Genomic DNA, 21,675 nt, shown 5'->3' on the forward strand with positions numbered 1-21,675 from the left:
GGGGTGTTTGATGGATGGAAAGATATTCAGGGACAGACTGGGGAGTGATTGTGCATGATGTATCCGTATCTAGACTCTGTCGGAGGCTGTTCCATCGCTTGATGGCTTCCTTGAAGAGAAGTTACGTGGAATATACCACCAAACATGATCAAATCAGGAATAACTACTTTGTAAAAGCCCGAGAATGCTCTTTCCAGCACCATTCTATTCGTCTCAATCCTCAAGTTGTTCTTCTTCCAGGGTAGCACAGAAAGCCAAACTGCCTTGACGAGAGCGACATCGCAGAGGATCGCTAGTAAACGGGGAGTACGTAGTTAGTGTCCGAGAGGACTTTCAATCCGATTGGCCCCCTTTTCGCAACAGCAGGAAGGTTACAAAGAGAAACCTGAATGTAAGTTTAATGGTGTCTGTTAGTCAAACTGACAGTGTACCTGCTGATCACTGTGCTTGACGATGGTACGACAAGTCTAGGCTTCGCGAAAAGAAAATCCTTATTTCTGGTACTCTTGCCAGAGGTGAGAATGGATACAAGACAAAAGATTTCCAGGTATCAAAGCAATCAAGCTGTAAATCAACCACTAAGGTAGATAGATGGAATGTAGCAGGAGTACGGAGAAGTGGACAATAATTGAGGGCAGCAGAGTTCATGGGATCAGGCCTCAGGGACAGACCCTGCAGCCTCAGGGACGCACAGGCTCTGATTGGCTGCTAGTTCATGCACTTGGGACCCCCCTAACTCCACTGGGATTAGTGGGGCACGAACCACCGGGGCAAAACAGCTTGTGATTGGTGCACAGAGCGGGCCCAGTCGGCCCGAATAGGGATAGATTTCAATAGCCTCGAGGTTATCCCAATCGGGAAGTCCGTTGCTTCATCCATGGAGCGTTCCAGGATTCATTCGCTACTTGCGACTCGCTAGCGTAGCGCCAAAGGAGTCAACTCCGACTCTTGGGGTCTGGAGTTGGCGCGAATGCGATTATGGGCTAGTCTACAGTAGTCCTCGTGTTCGACTTGGGGCTGGTCCCTTTTCCTCGCTCGCTTTCACTTCCCTTCTTCCCTCCTTTCTCTATCCATCCCCTCTCCGTATCTGGTGGTGGTTCTCTTCCCTCTCGCTCTTCGGAGTAGTCACTCGTTCTATTGCTATTTTACTGACCCTAGTCTTTCGTTTCCGGCGTTACGCTTCGATCCGTAACATCACCTCCATCCGTCACTTATGATTAAGGGAGAGAAAAGTCGTCAGGATGAGAATTGATATGGTTTCCGGCGCGTCTGCGCTGCTGTGGTTCGTCGCCAGCGTCGAGGCATCCAAGCATGCCCATCTACACCACTCGAGACATCAACACGGCAATATCCACTCGGTTGCTGAAGCGGGAGCGCCATTGGAGAAGAGAGGAGGGCAGTGCGAGTTCCCGTCCGATGCCGGTTTAGTCGCGGTGACTCCGAACATGAAGAACGCCGGTTGGGCGATGAGTCCCGATCAGGCCTGCGAGCCGGGCAACTACTGCCCGTACGCTTGTCCCCCCGGCCAGGTGTCGATGCAGTGGGATCCCGATGCGACCTCGTATTCCTACCCCATGTCCATGGTGAGTTTTAATCGGTGGCTCCATGCCGACAGGATGGTTCTGACAGGCTCCGTGTGCTAGAATGGCGGTCTCTATTGCGATGAGGACGGTAAGATCAAGAAGCCCTTCCCCGACAAGCCGTACTGCCAGGACGGCACGGGTGCTGTGGGCGCGAAGAACAAGTGCAGCAAGCAGGTTGCTTTCTGCCAGACTGTGCTGCCTGGGAATGAGGCCATGTTGATCCCCACTCTGGTCGAGGAAATGGCTACTCTTGCCGTGCCGGACCTCAGCTACTGGTGTGAAACGGCCGCTCAGTAAGTGCATGCCAGCGATAAAACCACGCCCTATTTGGTACTGATCGTTGTCAGCTTCTATATCAACCCTCCTGGCTATGACACTGAGACCGCTTGTGTCTGGGGTACTTCTGCCAGCCCCATCGGTAACTGGTCACCTTATGTTGCTGGCGCAAACACCGACGGAGACGGCAACACATTCTTGAAGATCGGATGGAACCCCATCTATCTGGAGCCCGCCACGCCCTTCCGCGACGTCGTCCCAGAATTTGGTGTCGAGATCGAGTGCGAGGGCAGCGGTTGCAACGGTCTTCCATGCAAGATCGACCCCGAGGTCAACGGGGTCAACGAGATGATCGGCAGCTCCTCCGTTGGAGCCGGAGGCGCCACTTTCTGTGTGGTGACGGTCCCCAAGGGCGAAAAGGCCAACGTTGTCGTCTTTGAAAAGTCCGGCAGCAGTAGCGGCAGTGAGAGTTCCCACTCCACAACCGTGGCAGCCTCCACGACCTCGCAACCCAGCTCGAGCAGCACATCCACCTCGTCCAGCAAAGCGTCCTCCAGCACGTCGACTCGTGCTTCGTCATCCTCCTCAGAGGCCTCCGAAACAGACGCGAGCTCGAGCTCGAGCTCGAGCGCCACTGTCACACCCTCTGCCAGCGGCGACCTCAGCTCATCGGCCATGGCGTCCAGTGCCGGACAAGCTTCGGAATCGGGGGTATTCTCGTACACGTACAAGCCTCATGTGTTCGTCGAGCAGTCGGCCTCGGTGGAGGCCATGGCAGCGGAAACGGCTGGTTCGGCACAAGCCACTGCCACCCGGACTTCCAAGGAGAAGGAGGGCGGCGCTGCCGATCTGGCTGTCTCCGTGCTGACTCTAGGGATGGGCGCGGTGGCGGCGATCATGATGAACCTGTAGTGAGCCACAGGTGGCTGCAGCTTACCTACCTTAGTTGCCTCCTGTTGCTGTCACCAACTCCAGCTTAGGCGTGGACTAGCATTTTCGCGACTTCTCTTCGGTGCCTCGACTTATAATTCTTCTCTTTCATTTCTTCGGGATACCCTTGGTCCTATTGAACCATACCATACCATACCATTCTTGACGACTGACGTTATCTGTATATTGACGACCTTTGACCTGCCTATATATTCTTCTCTTCGTCTGCTCATCAGCAGTTTCCTTTTGACTTGGGGATTTGGGATGCATGATTTGATATGTTGTTGCCGATTGAACTGACGATGGGGCTTAAACATACCATTCTGATATTGGATAGTGAGCTGATTTCAATAATGTCTATTATTAGCTAGTTCATGATAAGCTGGAGCAATGTGACATTTTGCATATATGTTATTACTTCCTCTGCAAGGTAGCGCGTTGTTAATCACCTTCACCTAGTCAATCACGCCGGAACAGCGCTGGGGCATATAAGGCAGAACTGTGCGTATCAGACACAGCAGGCCAAAGTACACATATCCCCTTGGCCAGAGAAGGAGACTTCGGTGGTATATGTGAAGGCAGAGACGCATGGAAATACAGTCCCCTAGAGATTTGGAAGCTGCACGGCCAGAAGCTTGAGAAGCATACGATCAAGCACAGAGCCATAAAGTAAGCCTGGTAAGGAGACCCTGAAGGCCTACCATAGAACAAGAGTCAAAGGAGTGATAGCTCCATTGATGGCCCCTGGAATTCAAGGGACTGTGGATCATTGACCTGGTACGTTAGCTGATTAGACTCCGAACAATGGGCAGGATCAGGACTTGAACATACCTTTATGAGTAGTGACCATTACAATAAAGTCCATTAATAGCTAGTTCACGACACTGGAGTAATGGACGTATTTTTGATGGATGCCGTGAGGAGCAGGAGTGGAGGCAGCCATCCCTTATCAACTTATCAGTCCATCGTGCAGTGAACTCTTGACAGCCTTCATCCCTCAGCCCATCCAGGCCCAACACAACCAGATCAGCAACATTCAATCTCACCATGCCTCCTTCAGTACAAACAGTAAGTCTTATCAAAGAAGATCACAATCAACCCCCCGCCTCCAGAAATCTCTCCTATAAACAAAGACACTGCAGCTCTATCCTACCCCGCACATCCCACTCCCCCTCCACCACAACCTCTCCCCAAGAATGAGATACAAACACTAACACCAAATCAAAGAATAAACTAACATCCGCCCTCCGCCTCCTCATCCCACGCCTCCGCCTCCTCCAGAAAAAAGACACCGCCTCGTCCGTCATCCAGCGCCGCGAACTCGCCACCCTCCTCGACGAAGGCCGCGAGTCCTCCGCCCGCATCCGCGTCGAGAATGTCATCGCAACCGACATCGCCGTCGAGGTCATGGAGATGGTCGAGCTGTACTGCGAGTTACTCCTGGCGCGGGCCAACGTGCTCGATCAGCTCGCCTTCGGGGAGAAGGGCGCCCGCGCCCGCAGTCGCGCCAAGGATGCCCTGAAAGCGGAGATGGGGGCGCAGGGCCACGGGCACGGGCACGCTCACCCTCAGGGCGCGTCGTCCGCGGGTGGCGACGCAGCGTCCAAGTCATTCTTGGGGTTCTCGCTTTGGGCGGGGAAGAAGCAGACGCAGGCGCAGGCGCAGACGCAGATACCAAATGCCGTGGAGGGTACGCCGGCAAGAGGCCGCAAGACCGAGGCGGAGGAGGTCGTTGACGACGACGAGAGCCAGAGCTACATTGACTCCGCGCTCGACGAAGCCGCCGCCGTCATCTTCTACGCGTGGCCGCGCTTCCCGCACGACGTCCGCGAGTTGACCATGCTGCGCGGCATGCTCGCCGAGCGCTGGGGTAAGGAGTTCATGACGCTGGCGCAGGACAACAAGCTGCTTGACGTCAAGGTGCCGGAGCGGCTGGTCAAGGGGCTGCGCGTGAAGCCGCCGACGCACGAGCTCGTCGAGAGCTATCTCAGGGAGATCGCAAAGGCGTATGGTAGTTCGTGGGGAGCGGGGGCACAGAGCGAGAGCGAGCTCGGCGAGGCGCCTCCGGCGTTTGTCGGTGACCAGCCTGGAGATGGTGATGGTGATGGCGATGGCGATGCTGCCGTCCCATCCACGCCGACCCGGCCGGTCAACATGGCTGAGGCGCGGCGCGCTTCCGAGACCTCGGAGCTGAATAAGGCGACTCCGCCCCGGGGGTTCCAGTCGGTCAAGAGTCCTGTCAGTGTTGCGCCGCCGGGGCCGAGGTCAGATAACCCCAATCCGCGTGTCAAGGTTCCGGGCAGCGAGACCCAGTCCGAGACGCAGGTTGAGGGGCCTCCCAGGGCGCGGAACGGGAATGCGGGTGGTTCTGGGTCGATACCGGAATTGGATGAGTTGACTCGACGGTTTGCGGCACTGCGGCGGTGAATCACCCGACCTTGATTCGTTCAGCGAGAAGTCATGTTTAATGATTGATGAATTGTTGTTGAGCTGTCGGCTTGAGGCTATGGGTTATTGCCCTTTCCGCGTTGTAGCCATACACTCGAGCGCTGTACTAATGCGAGTGACATCTGACGAATTTATTATTGTATCCATCTAGATACAGTCATCTATAAGATCTAAGCCTTCCAACCCAAGCAATAATGTGCCTTTGCCGTATCATGCATGAAAGGCCCCGTCAAAGCCAACCAGAGATCCCAAACCATATAAGACAGAGAAGCGGAAAATGTCCACGGCATGAAGCAGCAAAAGGTAGTATCAGACAACGAAGCACTAAAGCTAACCCACCAGGCACACGGTGCCACCACCCAGGCGATCAACCCAGCGGTATCACAAATGAGACGCAGAAAAGTATGAGCAAACAAATGGTACACCCCACAGGACACCGGACTATGCATGTGCCCAAACATATGTACAGGACAAGGAAATCGAAACGAAAGATTCATAAACGAGGTAAAGGGTTACCGGAGGTCCTCTTCCTCTCCCGGGAGAAGAATCTCATGGCCGGAACCTTCATAAACAAAGATCGCTGCCATGCATCCGAAGACGGACACAAGAGCGATTAGCCACCAGGCGAAGCCTACCATGCCGATCTCCAGACCATAACCGTACCAGGCTCCGGAAAAAATAGGCCCGATAGTCCGGAAAGCTGAAGAGACCGACTGTCCGATACCGTGAATCGTACCGAGCACCGAAGGGTGCGGTGAGCAATTGTTCAGAAGGATAATCGATGTCGGAAGTGTGAATGTTCGAGCGGTGACTTGCAGGAACAGGACGACAATAATGGAGAACCACACCCACGGACCATTGGCCTGTCCTGGAGGGGGCGTGGATGACGGTGCAAGAGCAATGTAGGGAGCAAAAGCATAGGCCAGAGGGAAGAGAGACAGGAAATATTGGTAGCTCTTGGCTGTACCCAGACGGCCGTTGATTGAAGGGTAGATGGTGAATTGGAGGAGCATGCCGATGACCCCGAGGATAGCTGTGGCGAAGCCAACACTCTGAGGCAACATACCCAAGCCTCCGGTGAAAATGAAAGGAAGTCTCTGAACGGGACTGGCAGGGTCGCTGGAATCATATCTCGGGGTGGATAGGAAAAGCAACCATAGATTGTTGAAGGCACTTGGCAATCGTCAGCAACGGTGTGTGCGCTACATCGAGAGATATCGATACATACCCCATCTGAAAATCGAAAAAGGCCTGGGCGAGGAGTGTGCATAGAACATTCTTCGTCCAGATCCGTCGGAACGGTAACACGCGAGCGTGCCTCGTAGGTTTGGCCGCCTTCTCTTCAAGCTCGTAGCTTTCGGTAGGATCGATCGGTCTGCTCAGCAGTGGACCTTCCTCATCATAGTCGGAGAATGGAAGTCTCGAATACAGGGGCGACGAAGACGGAAAGACAGCCTTCAAACCACGGGCGAAAAGCTTCATGGCGAAAGCGCCCAGGCCGGGCTTTCCCTTGCAGGCTTGTAAAGTCTATTCGGTTTAGTAAAATTCTCGCATCTTCAGGGCATAGATCCATACCTCCTCAAGACCCATTGCGACACACCCAGCGCAGAATGACAGGAAAACGGCATTGGCCAGCATGGGCAACGCGTAGGGGTATTTCATGAGCCACTGCACACCAGAAGCGCCTCCAAACGAAGAATTGGGGCCGAACAACCTTGGGTAACTCTTGACCGGATCCGCAAGCATACCTCCCATGACTGCAGGAGTCAGTGTCAATCGCAAGTAGACTAATGGAAGGACGACAGTGGACTCACCTGGACCAAACAGAGCAGCGATATTAAACCCAATGGGTAGAATCAAGAAAGCACGAGAATGGTACTTCTTCTCCTTGACATTCTCCGCAATCATCGTGCGGATAATGCCCACCGTGCCGTTGATGGCACCGCCAAACGAACGCCAGAACACGGCCTGCGCGAACGACGTCGAGAAAGCGACTCCTAGGCAGGACACCGCCGTGCCTATCAGCCCGACCAACAGTACGAATTTGCGACCGCCCCATTCCGCATCGGCCACTCGACCCCATGGTATCGCCGTCGCGAACTGCGCAGCCGTGAATGCACCCTGGAGGATACCAGCCTGTGTCGAGACATCGGAGTCGGAGAGGGTTTCGTCGAAGGATTTGAGCTGGTAGAACATGTACGCTTGTAACGAGGCGATCTGCAAGAAGTCGAAGACGCGACAGAGACCCAGGAGCGCCAGTTGTTTCTTTCTAGGCAGTGACATCCAGGTGACGGGGCCGGGGCGGGGAGCGGGGGCTCCGGTGGAATGACCCTGGGAGGCATTCATCTGCGCCATACTCTGGGAGCGACTGCGGGCATGACCTCGATTCCATTCCGACGAGCTGGTCTTCATAGCCATTTTCGGGTGGTCCAAGGAGTGCGAGGAAGAGGGGGAAGAGCCCTCGGAGAGGTCTGCGAGAGAGAGGTTGGATTCCCGCCGGCGCCGTGTGTGGGTTGCAGAGGAAGCGTAATCGGCAAAGGAAGGTTCGCCGCCTTGATCGTGACCGGAAGTCCAAGAAGTGGCCCGGGTATGACGGGCATCCCGATGTCTGTTGTTGACAGCGGGCGGTTGGTGAGGATTATGACTATAGGTATTATTATTGGTGGTGGTGGTGGTGGTGGTAAAAGATGGAGTGATGGGGGTGGAGGACGAAACGCTGGTCACGGAAGGCCGCCGGCTACCTTGGGACGCTCGTCTCTGGACATGCACAGGCATCGAGGGCGTGGTTCATCCGATAGGGCGCCAATGCAGGCGACCTGAGACTACGTCAACAGGCTGAGGATTATAAGTAGAAGAATATGGAGTAAAATAAGCCAAATAAAAGATGGTTAGTCGTGGGAGAGGGGCCAGGGGGCGCAGTGCTTGTGATGACGACGATTCGATTCAAACAGAACATGAACGATAGTCCAGGTCAAAAGAGATATTGATCAGACAGCAGAAAGGACAATGGAAAGGCAATCAATCAACATAAGACTACAAGAAAAGAAAATAGAAAAGAATGTCTGTCAAGGAGGACTACGTTGGACCACAATGTAAGAAGACCAGGAGATGAAACGGATGTCAATCATCACCAACAATCCTTCCTCGGAGTAACCCAGAAATCTACGGAGTAGATAGAGTTGATCCACAGTAGACTAAGTACAGTAACACTTATGAGAATAATGAATGCTTTTACACGGAGTACATATGATGTTGAAGCTGATGGTGGCATACATACTCTCTACGGAGTACATCTGAAGCTAATGGATTTGATCCTCATTCTGAGACGTGGCCTCCTTTTGCAGTGACATCTTCTAAGCACTGACTGTACTGAATCTGTAACAATTGACAACTTGCTTAAACTGCAACTCCAAATCCAAATCCACCCAAGTGCTAGACAACTTCTAGTCTACTCCATATGACCAATGTTGATCTTTACGAAATGCCAGACCCATTGGTGTCACCCGTCCGGCCTCCGTCTTCTTGGCATCCGCCTTTTCCTTCAGTAGTTTCCGGCTAAATTGATTCATAATTACTGAGGTATTGAGCTCAGGTATTGAGGTAATTTACCTAGTTACCGTTTACTTGTAAGTCCTACTCCTTAGTACGAAGTAAAAGGTCCAATCTCCCACTTTTCCCCGTCTCTGGTTCCTGAACAACTCTTCCATGGGTCAGCTAATGGAGCCGCTGCTTGGCAGGTCGGGTCAGGTCATTATTTTTGCTTTTCTCTCTGTTTATCTATCTGTTACAGACATCGGTTGATCAACATCCAGCACAATTCAATTTCCATCACTGTTTGAACAGTTTCATACCCTTGATCGCCAAATTCGCCGCAATCAAGCTTTCACCTTTTAATCGTCAGTTCAGATTAACCTCCATTGTTGATGGTCTATCGAGATGCGTAGTTCGTTGTAGAAAGTAGATAGACTACGTGTGGACTTACGTATGCCACCTCTATCTGCCCAGACTAGCCAGACCAGGTAGTGCCTATACGTCAGCTTTCGTGCGCGAGTCAGTCGTTTCGCGTATCACACACATAATCCTGCTCTCGTTCGATTTGTGTATTGTCATCCTGTGACGGGGTGTGTTTTGCGCAATGTGTATTGTATCGTACACGGTGTGAGTCTAATATACGATGAAATTAATATACATACTGGGTATCTATCTAAGGTAGTGATGACGGCCTCTGTTCCGCTAATGGAAAGTAATGATGCGGTTCGTCGTGCGAGGCGATCCATCGTCGCCAGTCCCACCAGCGCAATCCAGCTGCACCGGTGGAAGCTTTTGATTCATGCTCGTGCAAGGACTCGGATGAGTTGCGCTCTTTTGCTCGATGCAAATGCCGCTGTCGGCGGTTGACCCGCAGGATCAAAAACACCCCAATGGCCGCGAGGGCCACCCCCATCACAGGAACGACCCATCCGGCTTGTCCTGAGACTATAGTCAGTAGACAGTCCAAATGACACAGTTGAAAGCAAGAACTTACCATGTAACCCCTTGGCACCTTGCGGAGCGGATGTAGGGGCTGGTGCGCCGGGTTGTCCCAGGTTGTAGTGCGATTCTGGATGTTCCGGGTCTATCCAAGGAACGGAGTTGATTCCCACAGGGGGGATGAACGGTTTCGGGTCGATCTCACCAGGCAAGCCGTATGCTTGTGCTTTGCTGCAGAAATCATCCGCGCAATAGCCTTGCAGGTCCGGCGACGGGATAAAGGTGAACTGGTTCCGGGACTTGCCCAGAACTCTTCCCTGGCCGTCGACTGCTTCCACGTACGACCAGAGGTAAAAGGTCGAGTTGGTGTACGTGGTCTCGAATCCGCGTTTGTCGACTTGTGTCAGAAACTCGTAGGGGCCGGTCGAGTTCGTGGCGCCGTAGAAACGCCAGTGCTTCACGCGCGTTGCGCCGTTCCAGCTCACGTAGAAGGTGGTCGGAGAGAAGCCATCGTTGGTCCTGGAATAGGTCCACAGAGCGGGCACGTCGGTCGGATTGCCCTCCCACTCGAACTTCAGGGCCCGGTAGTTCATGATCCGATCCTTGTCGATGTAACCCCAAAAGACCAGCCTGCCTTGCTCATCGTGCTCGGAGATATACGCATTGTTCCCCCACCCGATCAACACATTCCGGTTCGGCAGCACCTGCATATTCCCCTGACTGGAGCTGATCATGTCGTCATTCAGGGGCTTGTATTCGCGGACCTGTGTCGCCGTCTTGGCTACATGGTCAATGAGGATAATCATGCCGGACGAATAGGGATGCGTCTGGTTGAAGCCGTTGTAGCCGTTGTTGTACAGGGACAGAAGCGTATGGGTGGCGTTCTCGCCGAGCCAGCGCGCATCGTGTTGCTGCGAGAAGCTAAAGTTGATGTTCTTGAAGGACGGATTGGCGCCGTGCAAGCGCCACATGACCGAGCCGTCCTTGCCCGAGATCTTGTAGATGCAACTCGTATGGCGCGAAGAAATAAGATAGTCGCCGTCGTTGTTCTTGTCGACCGAGTTGATATGGAAATAATCCCACGGCGAGCGTGGCTCGAACCCAGTGCCAGAGGTGTCCGTGTGCGACGGGTAGGTGTAACTGACGGACGGGTCGACGTGGTCCAGAGATCGCCATTCGAACAGGACTTGGTTCGTTTCCACATCGATCTCCTGGAAGATGCTCTCCATCAACCAGCCCATACCCGTTCTGACATTCCAGAGGCTCATGTCGAACTGCCGCTGTTGGTAGACCGTCATCAGCGCCGTCTTGCCATCATTGACCAGCCGGAACTCGTGCATATCGCTCGACGCCATCCCTCCCCCTGGGGTGACGGTCTTGACAATGCGATACCGGTTGTCCATAATGACGCCATGACCCCTGCAATACCCATTCTGCTGGATTCCTTGGAAGAAGCACAGGTGGTTCGCTCCCTTGTACTTGCACACGTGCATGCCATGGGCATTTCCTGGCCCCGAATTACCCCAGCCGCTCCATACTAGATTCTGTCGAATATCAGCTGCTCATCCGACTCTACAATTCAAAACGAGATAACGAAAATTCCTACCCCTTCAGTATCATAGATATATGGCCCCGAATTATCCGCCTCGTATGGTCCGAGAAAGATGTACCCCGGACTGAGTTTGTTCGGTACGCTTTTTTCAATGGTGAAGACCGGGGGAAATAGATCGGGTCTCTGGAAATAGCGCCGGAGATGATCGATTAGCTGAGCTGTCTCACTTTACCCACTACCGCTGAAGAAACGTCAGAAAATAGCAGACTTACGGATTTGAACTCGGAATCGACTTCTGCGACGACGAGCTCAAAGCAACATAGCAGAAAGATCAACAGGAAGGAAACGAAGCGAAAGGCCAATGAGGGGGCCAATCCTTCAGATATGCGAGCGAGGAAGATCATGGGTACTTCATATCCCTCGCATTCGGACGGCGGGAGTGTCGAGTGGTCGCAGATGACACCAAGAGGGAAAGGAAGAACTGTATTGAATGATGTGCAGGGTTCAATGATATATACAACACCTCCCCCTGGGGAGAGAAGACGATCGGGAAAGATCTGCAGAGAGACGGCTGACAAGCAGAAGGTTGACGCAGCACTTTAAAGCGTTTCAGTTTCTGAAGAGTAAAGACAATGCTGCTTAGATTCTAAAGACCATGGACCTAGTTATCTAGCTACGTAGGAGTATCCTATCTCTCGATCCAACCTAGACCGCACAGACTCAGCGACTCGCTCAACTGAAAGCAATCCGCAAAGACCAGGACTCAGGTGGGCCATGAGACTTGCATACGCCATCGATTTTCTATCATTGGTCTGATAGAGTTGCGCGGGGCTTTAACCACATAGCATGTCCACAAATGATACCTCACAAGGAATTGATAGCAGTTCTCCTGATAAATAGCCTTACGATGAGACTGACAGTAGAGTTGACATTTGAAGGTCGAGATAGAAATGAAATCATCATCATCGCTGATGGCGCACGTCGACTCAAGCAACAAGCTCCCGCCGGGGCAGATCAGTCCATACACTTCCAAATAGCCCAAATCCCAGACTCTCGAGAACTCGTGGGCATTGCCATCCATCCTGGAGGATCACAGCTGAAGTATTTATAGCTTGACGATTATACTTCTCTTCCTGCGATCATATCTATTCTACAATCAGTACTCCATACTCCGTACCTTATCTCTTACCAAGTATTACAAACCTGTATAAAACACGACCGTATCATACCAGTATCCATGTATCCCGTCCTCAAAACATTGAAAAATCTCATAAAGCCGAGCAGACAGCCCCCCTTGGGAAACGTAATCCGGTAATCCGTATCTATCAACGCCACGTCACGCTACGCCAGTTAGCAGGGGCCACGGCGTCAGTACTACGCAGTAGTCGTACTGTGGCTGAAGCCCCCCCACTGCATTTACCGTACTCGTATGAAATAGTTCGTACTTGATCCCGGTTTGGCGAGGGGAGGACAGGGAAAGATCCATGTCGGAGCACGGAGTTAAGTGCCCCTGCAAGCAGCTTACTCTGTTTGGAAGCAGTGCGTACTCCGTACTGCACAGGCAGTTTGCATAGGGTTACGTACTGGACTACGTACGACCTTAAGAGCATCTATCACTGGAAGCCAATCGAAGAGGCACGCATTGGATTTGGATTCTATTTACTGTGGTCACTTGTGAGATCGATGGTTGACGTTGACACCCTATCCCTCAAGGTAGTGCAGCAATCTATGAATAGTAATCTGCAAATATCGTATCCTTGATTGAATCACAAGCCACAAATTGCCTATTCGAGATTCACCCTGAAGACATGTTCTATTCTGTACGGTGTACACTGACTTGACGAGCTCGGGTATCCGGCATGACTGAAGGCCAAAATACACACCTGACAACTAGGAACATTACTCCTCAATTCTTGTCAATAATATCCTCCAACAAGACAGGGAATACCTGTCTGCCTAGGACACCAAGAAACTACTCCTGTAGCCAAGCACACGAGTCAGTAAAGAATCCCTGTACGGTGATACGTACTCCATAGGGCTGCCCATCTCGCATGTTATGTCTCAGCCAAGGCCGTTAACCTCCCAACTTTCAGGGATAAGATCCCTACATAATAGCGAATGCCGAGCTTCTTGTACATGTACACAGGCGGCCAAGAAATGGCAGGGCTGAAGGAGTCAAACATCATAGGCTAAGGAATGAGCAATCTATTCCGAATTCATTGAGATAACCAGGCAGCAGCATTTTTGGATATATCTTCTAAGAAAAGAAGGTCTGAACTCTCGCTCTATGAATTCCAGCCATCGAGCCAAGCAATTTCTCCACCGCCGCAGCTATAGTCAGACCACGACCAAATGGGAAGACATCATTTGTCAATTGTGGGTTGAGTGTCATACCCCGAACAAAACGAAGGTGGGCAAACCAGAGGCAACATTAGGGAATCAACATAAACATATTTTGCGATAAAGATTAAGTAATGCTCAAAGCCCGAAACGTGGGGCAGGTGAAAGATCAATGGCGCCAGCGCACATGACGGAGGAAATAGAAAGAAAGAAAATCATTACCGGGAGAAGCGCTTGAAAATCATGGCAGCGGCAACTCCAGTCGCCAGCAAGGCTCCACCCATGGTGAACGCCTGCAGAGCGGCGTTCATCATCTGGCGCCTGTTGCGAGTGCGGCAGCGGTTGAAGAAGTCCGCCATGTCGTTTCCACGGGGGAAGGGTGTGTCAGGGACCTCCTCGCCCAGGAACTCGCACAGCGGTCCCCAGCCGTCCTTGATCTGGTACTCGAGCAGTCTCTCCGGGGGAACCAGGCTGCGAACCTCCTCCACGTGATCGAGGTAGACCTGCTTGCCCTTGTTGGGAAAGTCACCGCGGAAGAACGTTTCGAAGAACTTGTTCAGCATGGGGTAGTACATGCTGGCAGCCCAGCTGAAGTGGGAAACGAAGCGGTGTTCGGGGTCAGTGACACGCCAGTGAACGGTCTTCATGACGGAACTGCAGATCGAGTCAGACTGAACTTCTCTTCTGAATAAGCACATAGAGCAGTACATACGCATGCCACGAGTCCACATCACGGGTCGACAGAATGACTTTGGCGTTGGGATAGGCTTCGATCAACTCTTTGGCGAAGGCGCAAGCAGGCCAGTCGCAGACAGCCTAGAGAGGCATCAGCGGTTGCTTTCCTTCTATTTTCCCAGTCATTCAAGCATACCTGGCAGTCTCCCAACAACTGGTCCCATTCCTTTCTGCCAAACTCACCCACACCGTCGTACTTGGCGCAGAGAGCATCGTGCCACATCAGGCAGTCAGGAGGGTTCTCCACGCTGGCGGACATCATGTGGTAGCATTTGACGTATCCCAATCTCTCAAGGGCCTTGCGGAGGGCTAGTAAACCGTCAGACGACTGGTATACGGCTTGAATTCACAGGGTACAGAACATACAAGCAGTACCAGTTCTTCCCACTCCAAGCGCAAGCACCTTCATCGGCACTGTCCGGTGGCATTTTCTCCGGTCAATGCATGTGTCGCTAGTGAAGATATCTGTAATAGGCTGAGGAGCCAGGTTGTCGGCATGCATCATCGACATTGTATATTCGTGGCACGAAAATTATAGTTCTAGGTGTCTTGATTTGCGATAGAGAAGAGGTATCTCCCGATAACGAAGGTGTAGAAGGATGACCTTGAAATTCAGATATAACAAAAGACCCAAAGAGAGCACAACAAGTTAAAAGAGAGTGGTGTCGAAGCAGAGAACGGACGATGGAACTGCTTAAAAAGGAGATCCTCTTGAAATGCAGATCAATGATAGATACTACTAGACTAGACAAGTACTATTTCCAGAAAAATTAGCAGCCGGTGCCAAGAACGTTGTAACTGTAACAATTGAAATAGTGAATATAGAATGATAATTAGTTGGGTTATCCAATCAGGATTGAAAAGAGGAAGTAGTCCTGTTACAAGCAGATGAGAGCTTGGAGCAATCACTCCCAACCGTCTCACCTATTTGCAAGTTTGTACGGTTATCTACTCCGTACCTAGGTAGTGCGTAATGTGGCATCTTGGTAATTCTTTCTCAATTTCCTAATCTTGTTCTTGATCACGCCGTCTCCTTCCTCTATCTAACCAATTCCTTTTCCCTTTTGACTTTGGGGGTTGAACTCTGATCTCCCCTATCTGTCTAGACTCTGGTTGTCTCCTTTCCGGCGGGTCTCCGTCCCCTCCGCCCACGTTTTGGGCGATTTGAAGCACCGCCGACGACCGAGAAGACGTCACACGCTGACGCACCCAGGAAAAGAACAAATGATCGTCAGGAGGGGGATACTCTGATTCTTTTTTTCCACCAGGAAGACGTTTCTACGTACGTCGTTTGTATGCGTTCTATGTGCGTAACTGCGTACGCCCATGGCAAAGCTCTTACTTGACAGCGGGGCACTTGAGATGGGGAACAATCAATCGTATGGGCCTCTCAGAACGGAAGAGAGGCCTGCCAAGACCTCTGGACTGCAAAGCCAGAGATCGGCCGCGTGGACACTTGCTTGCTGATCGTCAAATTGGTCAAGTTTCCTTGATGATGCGGAAAGGATCAGTACGGAATTTCCTCGTCTGTAAGGCGCTGGGTAATCAATCTGTGCGCCTCCGGTTCCTGATTGGGTGCGGGTGGCGGTGCTGACGCGTATCGAACCTGACAATATCCGTACCTACGCAAGGTCTGAAACGCAGGTACCGCCCCACATTTCATTAATGATCATGATGCATCAGTTAGAACTTGCAATTCCGAGAGACCCCTGTTCCTTCTTCTCTGACTGTCAATTCTTGCTATGACTCGAATTGAATCATTTTTCCCGTGGCAAACGCAACTCTCAATGATGCAGCATGCGACTGCCCCAGAGTGCAAAGAGACACCGGATCACGGTCATCCTTGCACAGCAGCCTGACTTGTAAACCTGTAACGTTGCCAAGACATTGAGGTCCTCCATGGTCAAGCTTGGACTTAACTCCACAAGAACTCGGGACGGAAGGCAAGATAGGGGTTGAGCACCGTATCTTTTATCCTTCTAGAACAGGGCCGATATTCCGGGTGTGTGGACTGGGCCTCTTCACCCACAAGCGAGATGAGCCGTAATGGTAAGCCTGTAAGTCTGTAATACAGTTACGACTTGCGAGGCCGTCGGTTCCAGTCTGTTTCTCTCCCTGTTTGTCTCTCATCTCGTGTTGTTACCGAAATGGTTGTACGGTGGTCCACTTGTATGGCTTCAAAGGTTGCACTTTCTTGATCTTCTGCCGTCCAAACGGTCGAGGTCTCTCAGAAAGTGGACTTCAAGTCTGAAGGCAAGTGGCGATGTGGGTGGTCCTCTGCCGATTATCTAGTCTCCGCCTGTCGTATCGTGTGTGCCCATGCTCGCCTGATAACCATTGTGTACTCCGTACTGCGCACGAAAATTGGAGCTTGGCCACATTCATTTTCCCTTTGATTATCGTCGCCACAAACCAAAGTTCCATCTTCAAGAAGATCACCATGTCTGCTTTTTGATCAACCTGGATCGACTCGTGCCAGTCATTCTCATCGAATGAGTTGTCCCGATTTCTGACTCCTGAGTCGGTGGCCTGAGAGCCAAGAAACCAAGACTGCTGATTGTGATGGGTTTCTTGTTGATATGGTAACAATCTTCGGATGCTTTATGATGATCTTCCACTGCTTCCGGTTCTGCTTGGCAGATGGTACGTATTATTGATTTATCAAGAACCGTGCAAAGTGATCGGTGGTTCCGGTTGTGTAATCAGAAATCTCGCCGTTGAAGTATGGCCGCTTGTCTATCTATGAGTCGCCGTCGGCCTCAGTAGGACCTCGTGATCATCATCCCATGTAGCACCGTAGGGAGTATGACCCATGAGTATTCCAGCATACTGCTGATCTCTAAGAGGCCTGTGAGTTTGCCATTTCACTAATCAAGGTCAGCTCTTATACGGCCTTGTTCCACCTAGGCAAGTAGTGAGTGGCATGTAATCAGCTCATGTGATCGCAAGAGAAGCAATTGTTGAAGTCAAATTATTCAAAAAGGAATGGAGAGACAAGTTGTATTCGCTCAGCTATGAGGAGAACACAATATCAAACAAAAGACTTGAAGAAAGCCTGGCATTATGCCTTCTTATACCTGATGCCAAGACATGTTGTCACAATAACTACTACTATCGCAATTGCAGACCTCGATCACCTCACCCCCTTCAACCATCCCAATTCGGTAAAAAGTCCTCTTGACTCAGATCTCAGGCAGTCAAATTTAGCTTGCGAACGTTAATTGAGCTTAAATGAAGTGGCTTGCATGCTGATAGATCATAGATCTCATTGATATTGTTGCCTGTTGCCGTTGGATGGGTTAGGTTGGGATGTCTGACCGTGATGGACCCCGCTAGCCTTGTTCAAGCATCACGGCAGTTTTTTCGGCTGTTGTTTGCAAACCTCGTGACTGCCACTGTGCAGTACATTCCTCGTATACGGAGTACGGCTGCCTGACTTCTAGAGTCTCAATTTCCACGAACAGGGTATCGATGTGTTCGAAAACTAGATACAAGAACGAGCGGTGAATAGCATGCAGATATGCACGTCACGAGAAATGCGCCCAAATATGTGACAATCTTTAAATCAAGCCCTCATAACTCCGTGAGATGACCATATCCCGAGGTCACCTTGATGCAAATTAACGTTCGCTTTATCAATGTAATGGCAAAGCGAGTGATTCCCTCTTGAGATGGAATTGCCCCAGAGGCTTGCCCCCAAAGGGGTCACTCAAGCTTATCCAAGTGTTCCAGCCTCGTAAGCACAACCTGTTTGCTTGTTTCCTCGATTTCTCCCGCGAGAAACACCTCATCGAGAATCGCATATACCTGCGTACATTCTCCAGTTAGCACCATGGTTGTTTCACATCACAATCGCAGCACATCTCATGCAGCCCTCGATGTCCCCGAATATAAACCTCCTACATAGACCGCACGCACCTTGTAAAAGTTGAATACCAGATCCAGCTCACAGACGTTACCAAAGAACTGGTCCAGAACCTCGACGAAGAAATGTATAGCCTCCAGATAGGCTAGCTCATTGTCCGTCGCGTCAACGCAGACACAGAAGAACAGCCCTGCATATCTCCGGTACACGATTTTTGTACTCCGCTTGAACTCGACAAAGTTCGACTGATACTTCTGATCCCTGGGCGCGACGAGGCGATGAACCTGATATCAACCGGTTAGCCGTGCCGATTCGACATCGTATATCACAGGAAGGAGGCTCGTCAGAAGGCCACGGACCTCGCCTTTGAGTTTTACTTTCTCCTCATCCTATGCAAGCCACGAGTTAGCAAATCCTACCAGTACCGAGAAGATAAGACAACTTACGCTGTAAGGCGCATACCACTTTGCCAGGCGTGTCTTACCCCTGTTCATCCGTTAGAACGCAAGTCGGACTCAATCAGGCGAGGGTCTGTAACTCACTGGCGGTTCTGCACCAGTATAAATGAAAGAACCATCCCGCTTTTATTTCCCCGGCGGTTTGCGGAATGAATGAGGCTGCGTACTTGAGCACATATCACTCACTTCTTCCAGATGGGGTTCTCCGCACCGCTAGGTGCCTCAGTTGTATATTGCCATCACTCACCGCCTTCATTGTGAGATAGTAGAGGATGCTCGCTATCAAGGATCACGATGTTGATGGTGTCGATGGACAATGACTGCGGACCCGGTACTCTACAAGCCGATGACTGGTTATGCTACTCTCTTTAGATCTGGGGAACTCAAGAACCATTTATGTTGCGAATGTTGAAATCGAACTGTTATAGAACCGAAACTCCTAGGTTACAAATGCTACGACAAGGTGCTATAAATCACTTCTTCTGCAAAAATTCAAGGTACGGAAGTATTTGAGTCCGTTAGCCGTAAGTCACTCGTAGCGCCGTTTACCTGCCAAAGAACCTGGCGATCTTCACGGGAAATCGAGCCTGAAAGCGCCAAAACGTCAGTATAGTCTGTCACAGATATCAACCTCGAGTAGTACGAGAGACAAGGCTTACTGCTGGGCTATCAGGTGTTGCTGGTGCCGTTGAGTTCCTAACACTATCGCCATTTGATTCCGTGTATTCGTCATCATCATCATCATCGTCATAATCGTAATCATCGTCATAACTGTCGTCTTCCTCGGAGTGAGGGTAATCCCTGTTTGGGTCCCCATTGTAGACAATCCACCAGCCTATTCTCTCGCCTGCAGCGTACTTATCTCGAAGTTCCGTCAGAGCCTTCAAGGCAGCCGGATCCAATGGGGAGTCCTTGGCCAAGTCTTCGGGGTTCCAGCTGAGCCCGGGAGCCTTAGCACCAGGTTCGGAGAGTGTGATCACCTTGGCCGCAACGTAGGCATAGGGCTGGCTGACAGCGGTTTCGCTCGTTGTGTCTTCGGGGTCATACTGCTCGATGAATTGTAGGTCCGGTAGACGAGCTACGATATCCGGGTCCGTCTTCTTGAAGCATTCGGTAAGCAGTCGACTTGTCTCCGGTTGCTGGACGTATTCCGCTGTAGCATCTTCCAGATTGTGGAGAACGATGTAGACTCGGATACCGGTGAAGCCGGCGCGTGGCCACCGGAAGCCGTGGAGCATGTATACGGGCATGGCGGGAAGGAGCTGGAATCGGTTGCTAGATCTGGCGTCTTTGGCTAGGGAAGCGAGGGTGCAATGGCCCAAATGACTGTGTGCACAGCTTCATATTAACCTTGAAGTCGTGCGAAGGGCATGTCGTGGCACAAAAGGCATGGCAGGGTGGAAGAGGTGTTTGCTACAAGTCGCATTTAATCGATCATTTTTCCAGGTGGACTGGGGGACTTGGCGCTAACTCAAACCCCGTCGACGAATGCTTGGAGAATGGCGCCACCATGCGCCTTTTGGACCTGTTTGCATTGCTCTGCCCCTGTCAACAATTGATATGCAATCGATCAGATATCTTGAAGACTGCTTTTATGCACTAATTTTAGCGCAGAGTATCCCATGCGGAATCTGGGTACTACTGCACTTCAAAACTAGGTGGGTAATTCTCCGATCATCTCCACACTAGTACAATGACTCTGATGTACAGAGTGCTTATAGTGGTATTGCATCCGTTTTGTATTCTCTGCTTGAAGGAATAATGCAAATGTATCACATCCATCATCATGAGGTTGCTCCGTACCCCTTCTCCCAGCTGGCATCAAAGGTCGCCTTATCCACAGCAAATTCTCTAATATAATCCCTCTCCAAATCATGCGCTTTTCTTCCAAGCAACACCAGGCTGTGCAAAGGCGGTCCCATGTCCACCTCTGACAGTTCTTTGAGAGTGCCCACGACCAATTTCTGATCAGGGGCCCCGACTCTAGCAGCTCCGACCGCAAGCCTGTCGGGTCCAAAGACACCCTCCTTTCGTTCTTCCTCGGTTTCCAGCATCTGGCTCGCACATTGGGCGACGGTCATGTACCTCGGAGGTTCAAATATCCTCCGTCCTCTGGCCATGTTCTCGTACGATTGCTCCTTGACCTTGATATCCAGGAGCACTAATGTGTGAAGACCTAACTGAACGTTTTCCTTGACTCGGTCGTAGTAAGAGGATGGCTTCCAGTTCTCTGTGAAGAACACCATGCTCACAGTTTGTCCGAAATTGTAAAGTTGCAGGCCGGTGCAGCCGATGCCGGACATGATCGAGGCGTTCGGGATAACCTTGGATTCAATGCCCATCTCTCGAGCTCGGAGAACCAAGTCCGTATGTGTCGTGGCGCTTGTAGGCAATTAGGCAAAGTCGGATGTCTTGAAATGTAGGGAACCTACCCGAAAGGATCGCCAACTACAAGGAATGCGATATCCGCCTTGTCGGCTCCATCCAGTATATCATCACTGCCGGTCTCAACCAGTTCCCTGTCTGCTTCGATAACGGGGCGTCCATAGAACGCTTCCTACTGATGTACCGGTTCATGCTTTAGCCAGTTACCTTACAGCAACGTCTCTCAATGGACTCACTAGCTTCTCTTTGCTCACTAGCAGAATGCTTGTGTATGCCTCAAGGTAAACCCGCTCAGCTCTCTTGACAACTTCCAGGCCTCTGACAGTGATGTCAGTTTCATCAGCGAGTCCGAGACCAACAAGGTACAACATCTTGGATGGAAATTCAACAGCAATATTTGGTCAATGGACTGGACGTCTGTAGAACGGAGAATGTCATTCCCGTCCAGAATTTCCATCTTTCACCCCACCAGATGCGGCAGGATAAACGGAAAGCGGAGAAACAGAAGTTCCGATCATCGGAATGGTCCCTGGCCGCGCTGGGTCTGTTTCCTATCAGATCATTCTATAGTTCAAGCGTGAGTGTCATGCAGTCTGGTGATCGGGGAGTGTCATTCTTCATCGGACTTTTTTC

The 21,675-nt window shown here is 51.3% G+C and overlaps 7 protein-coding genes across 7 annotated transcripts; 2 read left to right on the top strand and 5 right to left on the bottom strand.

Moving 5' to 3' along the window:
• Positions 1-1,241: 1,241 nt before the first annotated feature.
• On the top strand, positions 1,242-2,771 carry CDV56_100376 (SUN domain-containing protein; the record flags this gene model as incomplete). The annotated part of the gene is made up of 3 exons (XM_026753995.1): positions 1,242-1,583; positions 1,644-1,876; positions 1,931-2,771. The coding sequence occupies 3 exons, from the start codon at positions 1,242-1,244 to the stop codon at positions 2,769-2,771; spliced, it is 1,416 nt and encodes a 471-aa protein (XP_026610393.1).
• Positions 2,772-3,836: 1,065 nt separating this feature from the next.
• Positions 3,837-5,216, top strand: CDV56_100797 (DUF292 domain protein; the record flags this gene model as incomplete). The annotated part of the gene is made up of 2 exons (XM_026754416.1): positions 3,837-3,857; positions 4,017-5,216. 2 exons carry the CDS (start codon positions 3,837-3,839, stop codon positions 5,214-5,216), a joined length of 1,221 nt encoding a protein of 406 aa, XP_026610394.1.
• Positions 5,217-5,749: 533 nt separating this feature from the next.
• On the bottom strand, positions 5,750-8,012 carry CDV56_101085 (putative MFS transporter; the record flags this gene model as incomplete). The annotated part of the gene is made up of 4 exons (XM_026754704.1): positions 5,750-6,410; positions 6,466-6,764; positions 6,813-6,994; positions 7,052-8,012. 4 exons carry the CDS (start codon positions 8,010-8,012, stop codon positions 5,750-5,752), a joined length of 2,103 nt encoding a protein of 700 aa, XP_026610395.1.
• A 1,429-nt stretch (positions 8,013-9,441) lies between these two features.
• CDV56_101634 (arylsulfotransferase family protein) lies at positions 9,442-12,340 on the bottom strand (the record flags this gene model as incomplete). The annotated part of the gene is made up of 5 exons (XM_026755253.1): positions 9,442-9,707; positions 9,763-11,251; positions 11,314-11,472; positions 11,532-11,740; positions 12,166-12,340. The coding sequence occupies 5 exons, from the start codon at positions 12,338-12,340 to the stop codon at positions 9,442-9,444; spliced, it is 2,298 nt and encodes a 765-aa protein (XP_026610396.1).
• Positions 12,341-13,817: 1,477 nt separating this feature from the next.
• On the bottom strand, positions 13,818-14,845 carry CDV56_102230 (sulfotransferase family protein; the record flags this gene model as incomplete). Its single annotated transcript, XM_026755849.1, has 4 exons — positions 13,818-14,253; positions 14,312-14,415; positions 14,471-14,643; positions 14,701-14,845. The coding sequence occupies 4 exons, from the start codon at positions 14,843-14,845 to the stop codon at positions 13,818-13,820; spliced, it is 858 nt and encodes a 285-aa protein (XP_026610397.1).
• Positions 14,846-18,039: 3,194 nt separating this feature from the next.
• CDV56_102777 (AP-2 complex subunit sigma) lies at positions 18,040-19,907 on the bottom strand (the record flags this gene model as incomplete). Its single annotated transcript, XM_026756396.1, has 7 exons — positions 18,040-18,141; positions 18,253-18,483; positions 18,559-18,588; positions 18,646-18,685; positions 18,742-18,816; positions 19,207-19,244; positions 19,317-19,907. 7 exons carry the CDS (start codon positions 19,905-19,907, stop codon positions 18,040-18,042), a joined length of 1,107 nt encoding a protein of 368 aa, XP_026610398.1.
• A 534-nt stretch (positions 19,908-20,441) lies between these two features.
• dph5 (diphthine synthase) lies at positions 20,442-21,413 on the bottom strand (the record flags this gene model as incomplete). Its single annotated transcript, XM_026756678.1, has 3 exons — positions 20,442-21,039; positions 21,090-21,214; positions 21,279-21,413. 3 exons carry the CDS (start codon positions 21,411-21,413, stop codon positions 20,442-20,444), a joined length of 858 nt encoding a protein of 285 aa, XP_026610399.1.
• Between the last annotated feature and the right edge of the window lie 262 nt (positions 21,414-21,675).

Source organism: Aspergillus thermomutatus (assembly GCF_002237265.1).
Source record: "Aspergillus thermomutatus strain HMR AF 39 chromosome Unknown NODE_320, whole genome shotgun sequence".
Lineage (NCBI taxonomy): Eukaryota > Fungi > Ascomycota > Eurotiomycetes > Eurotiales > Aspergillaceae > Aspergillus > Aspergillus thermomutatus.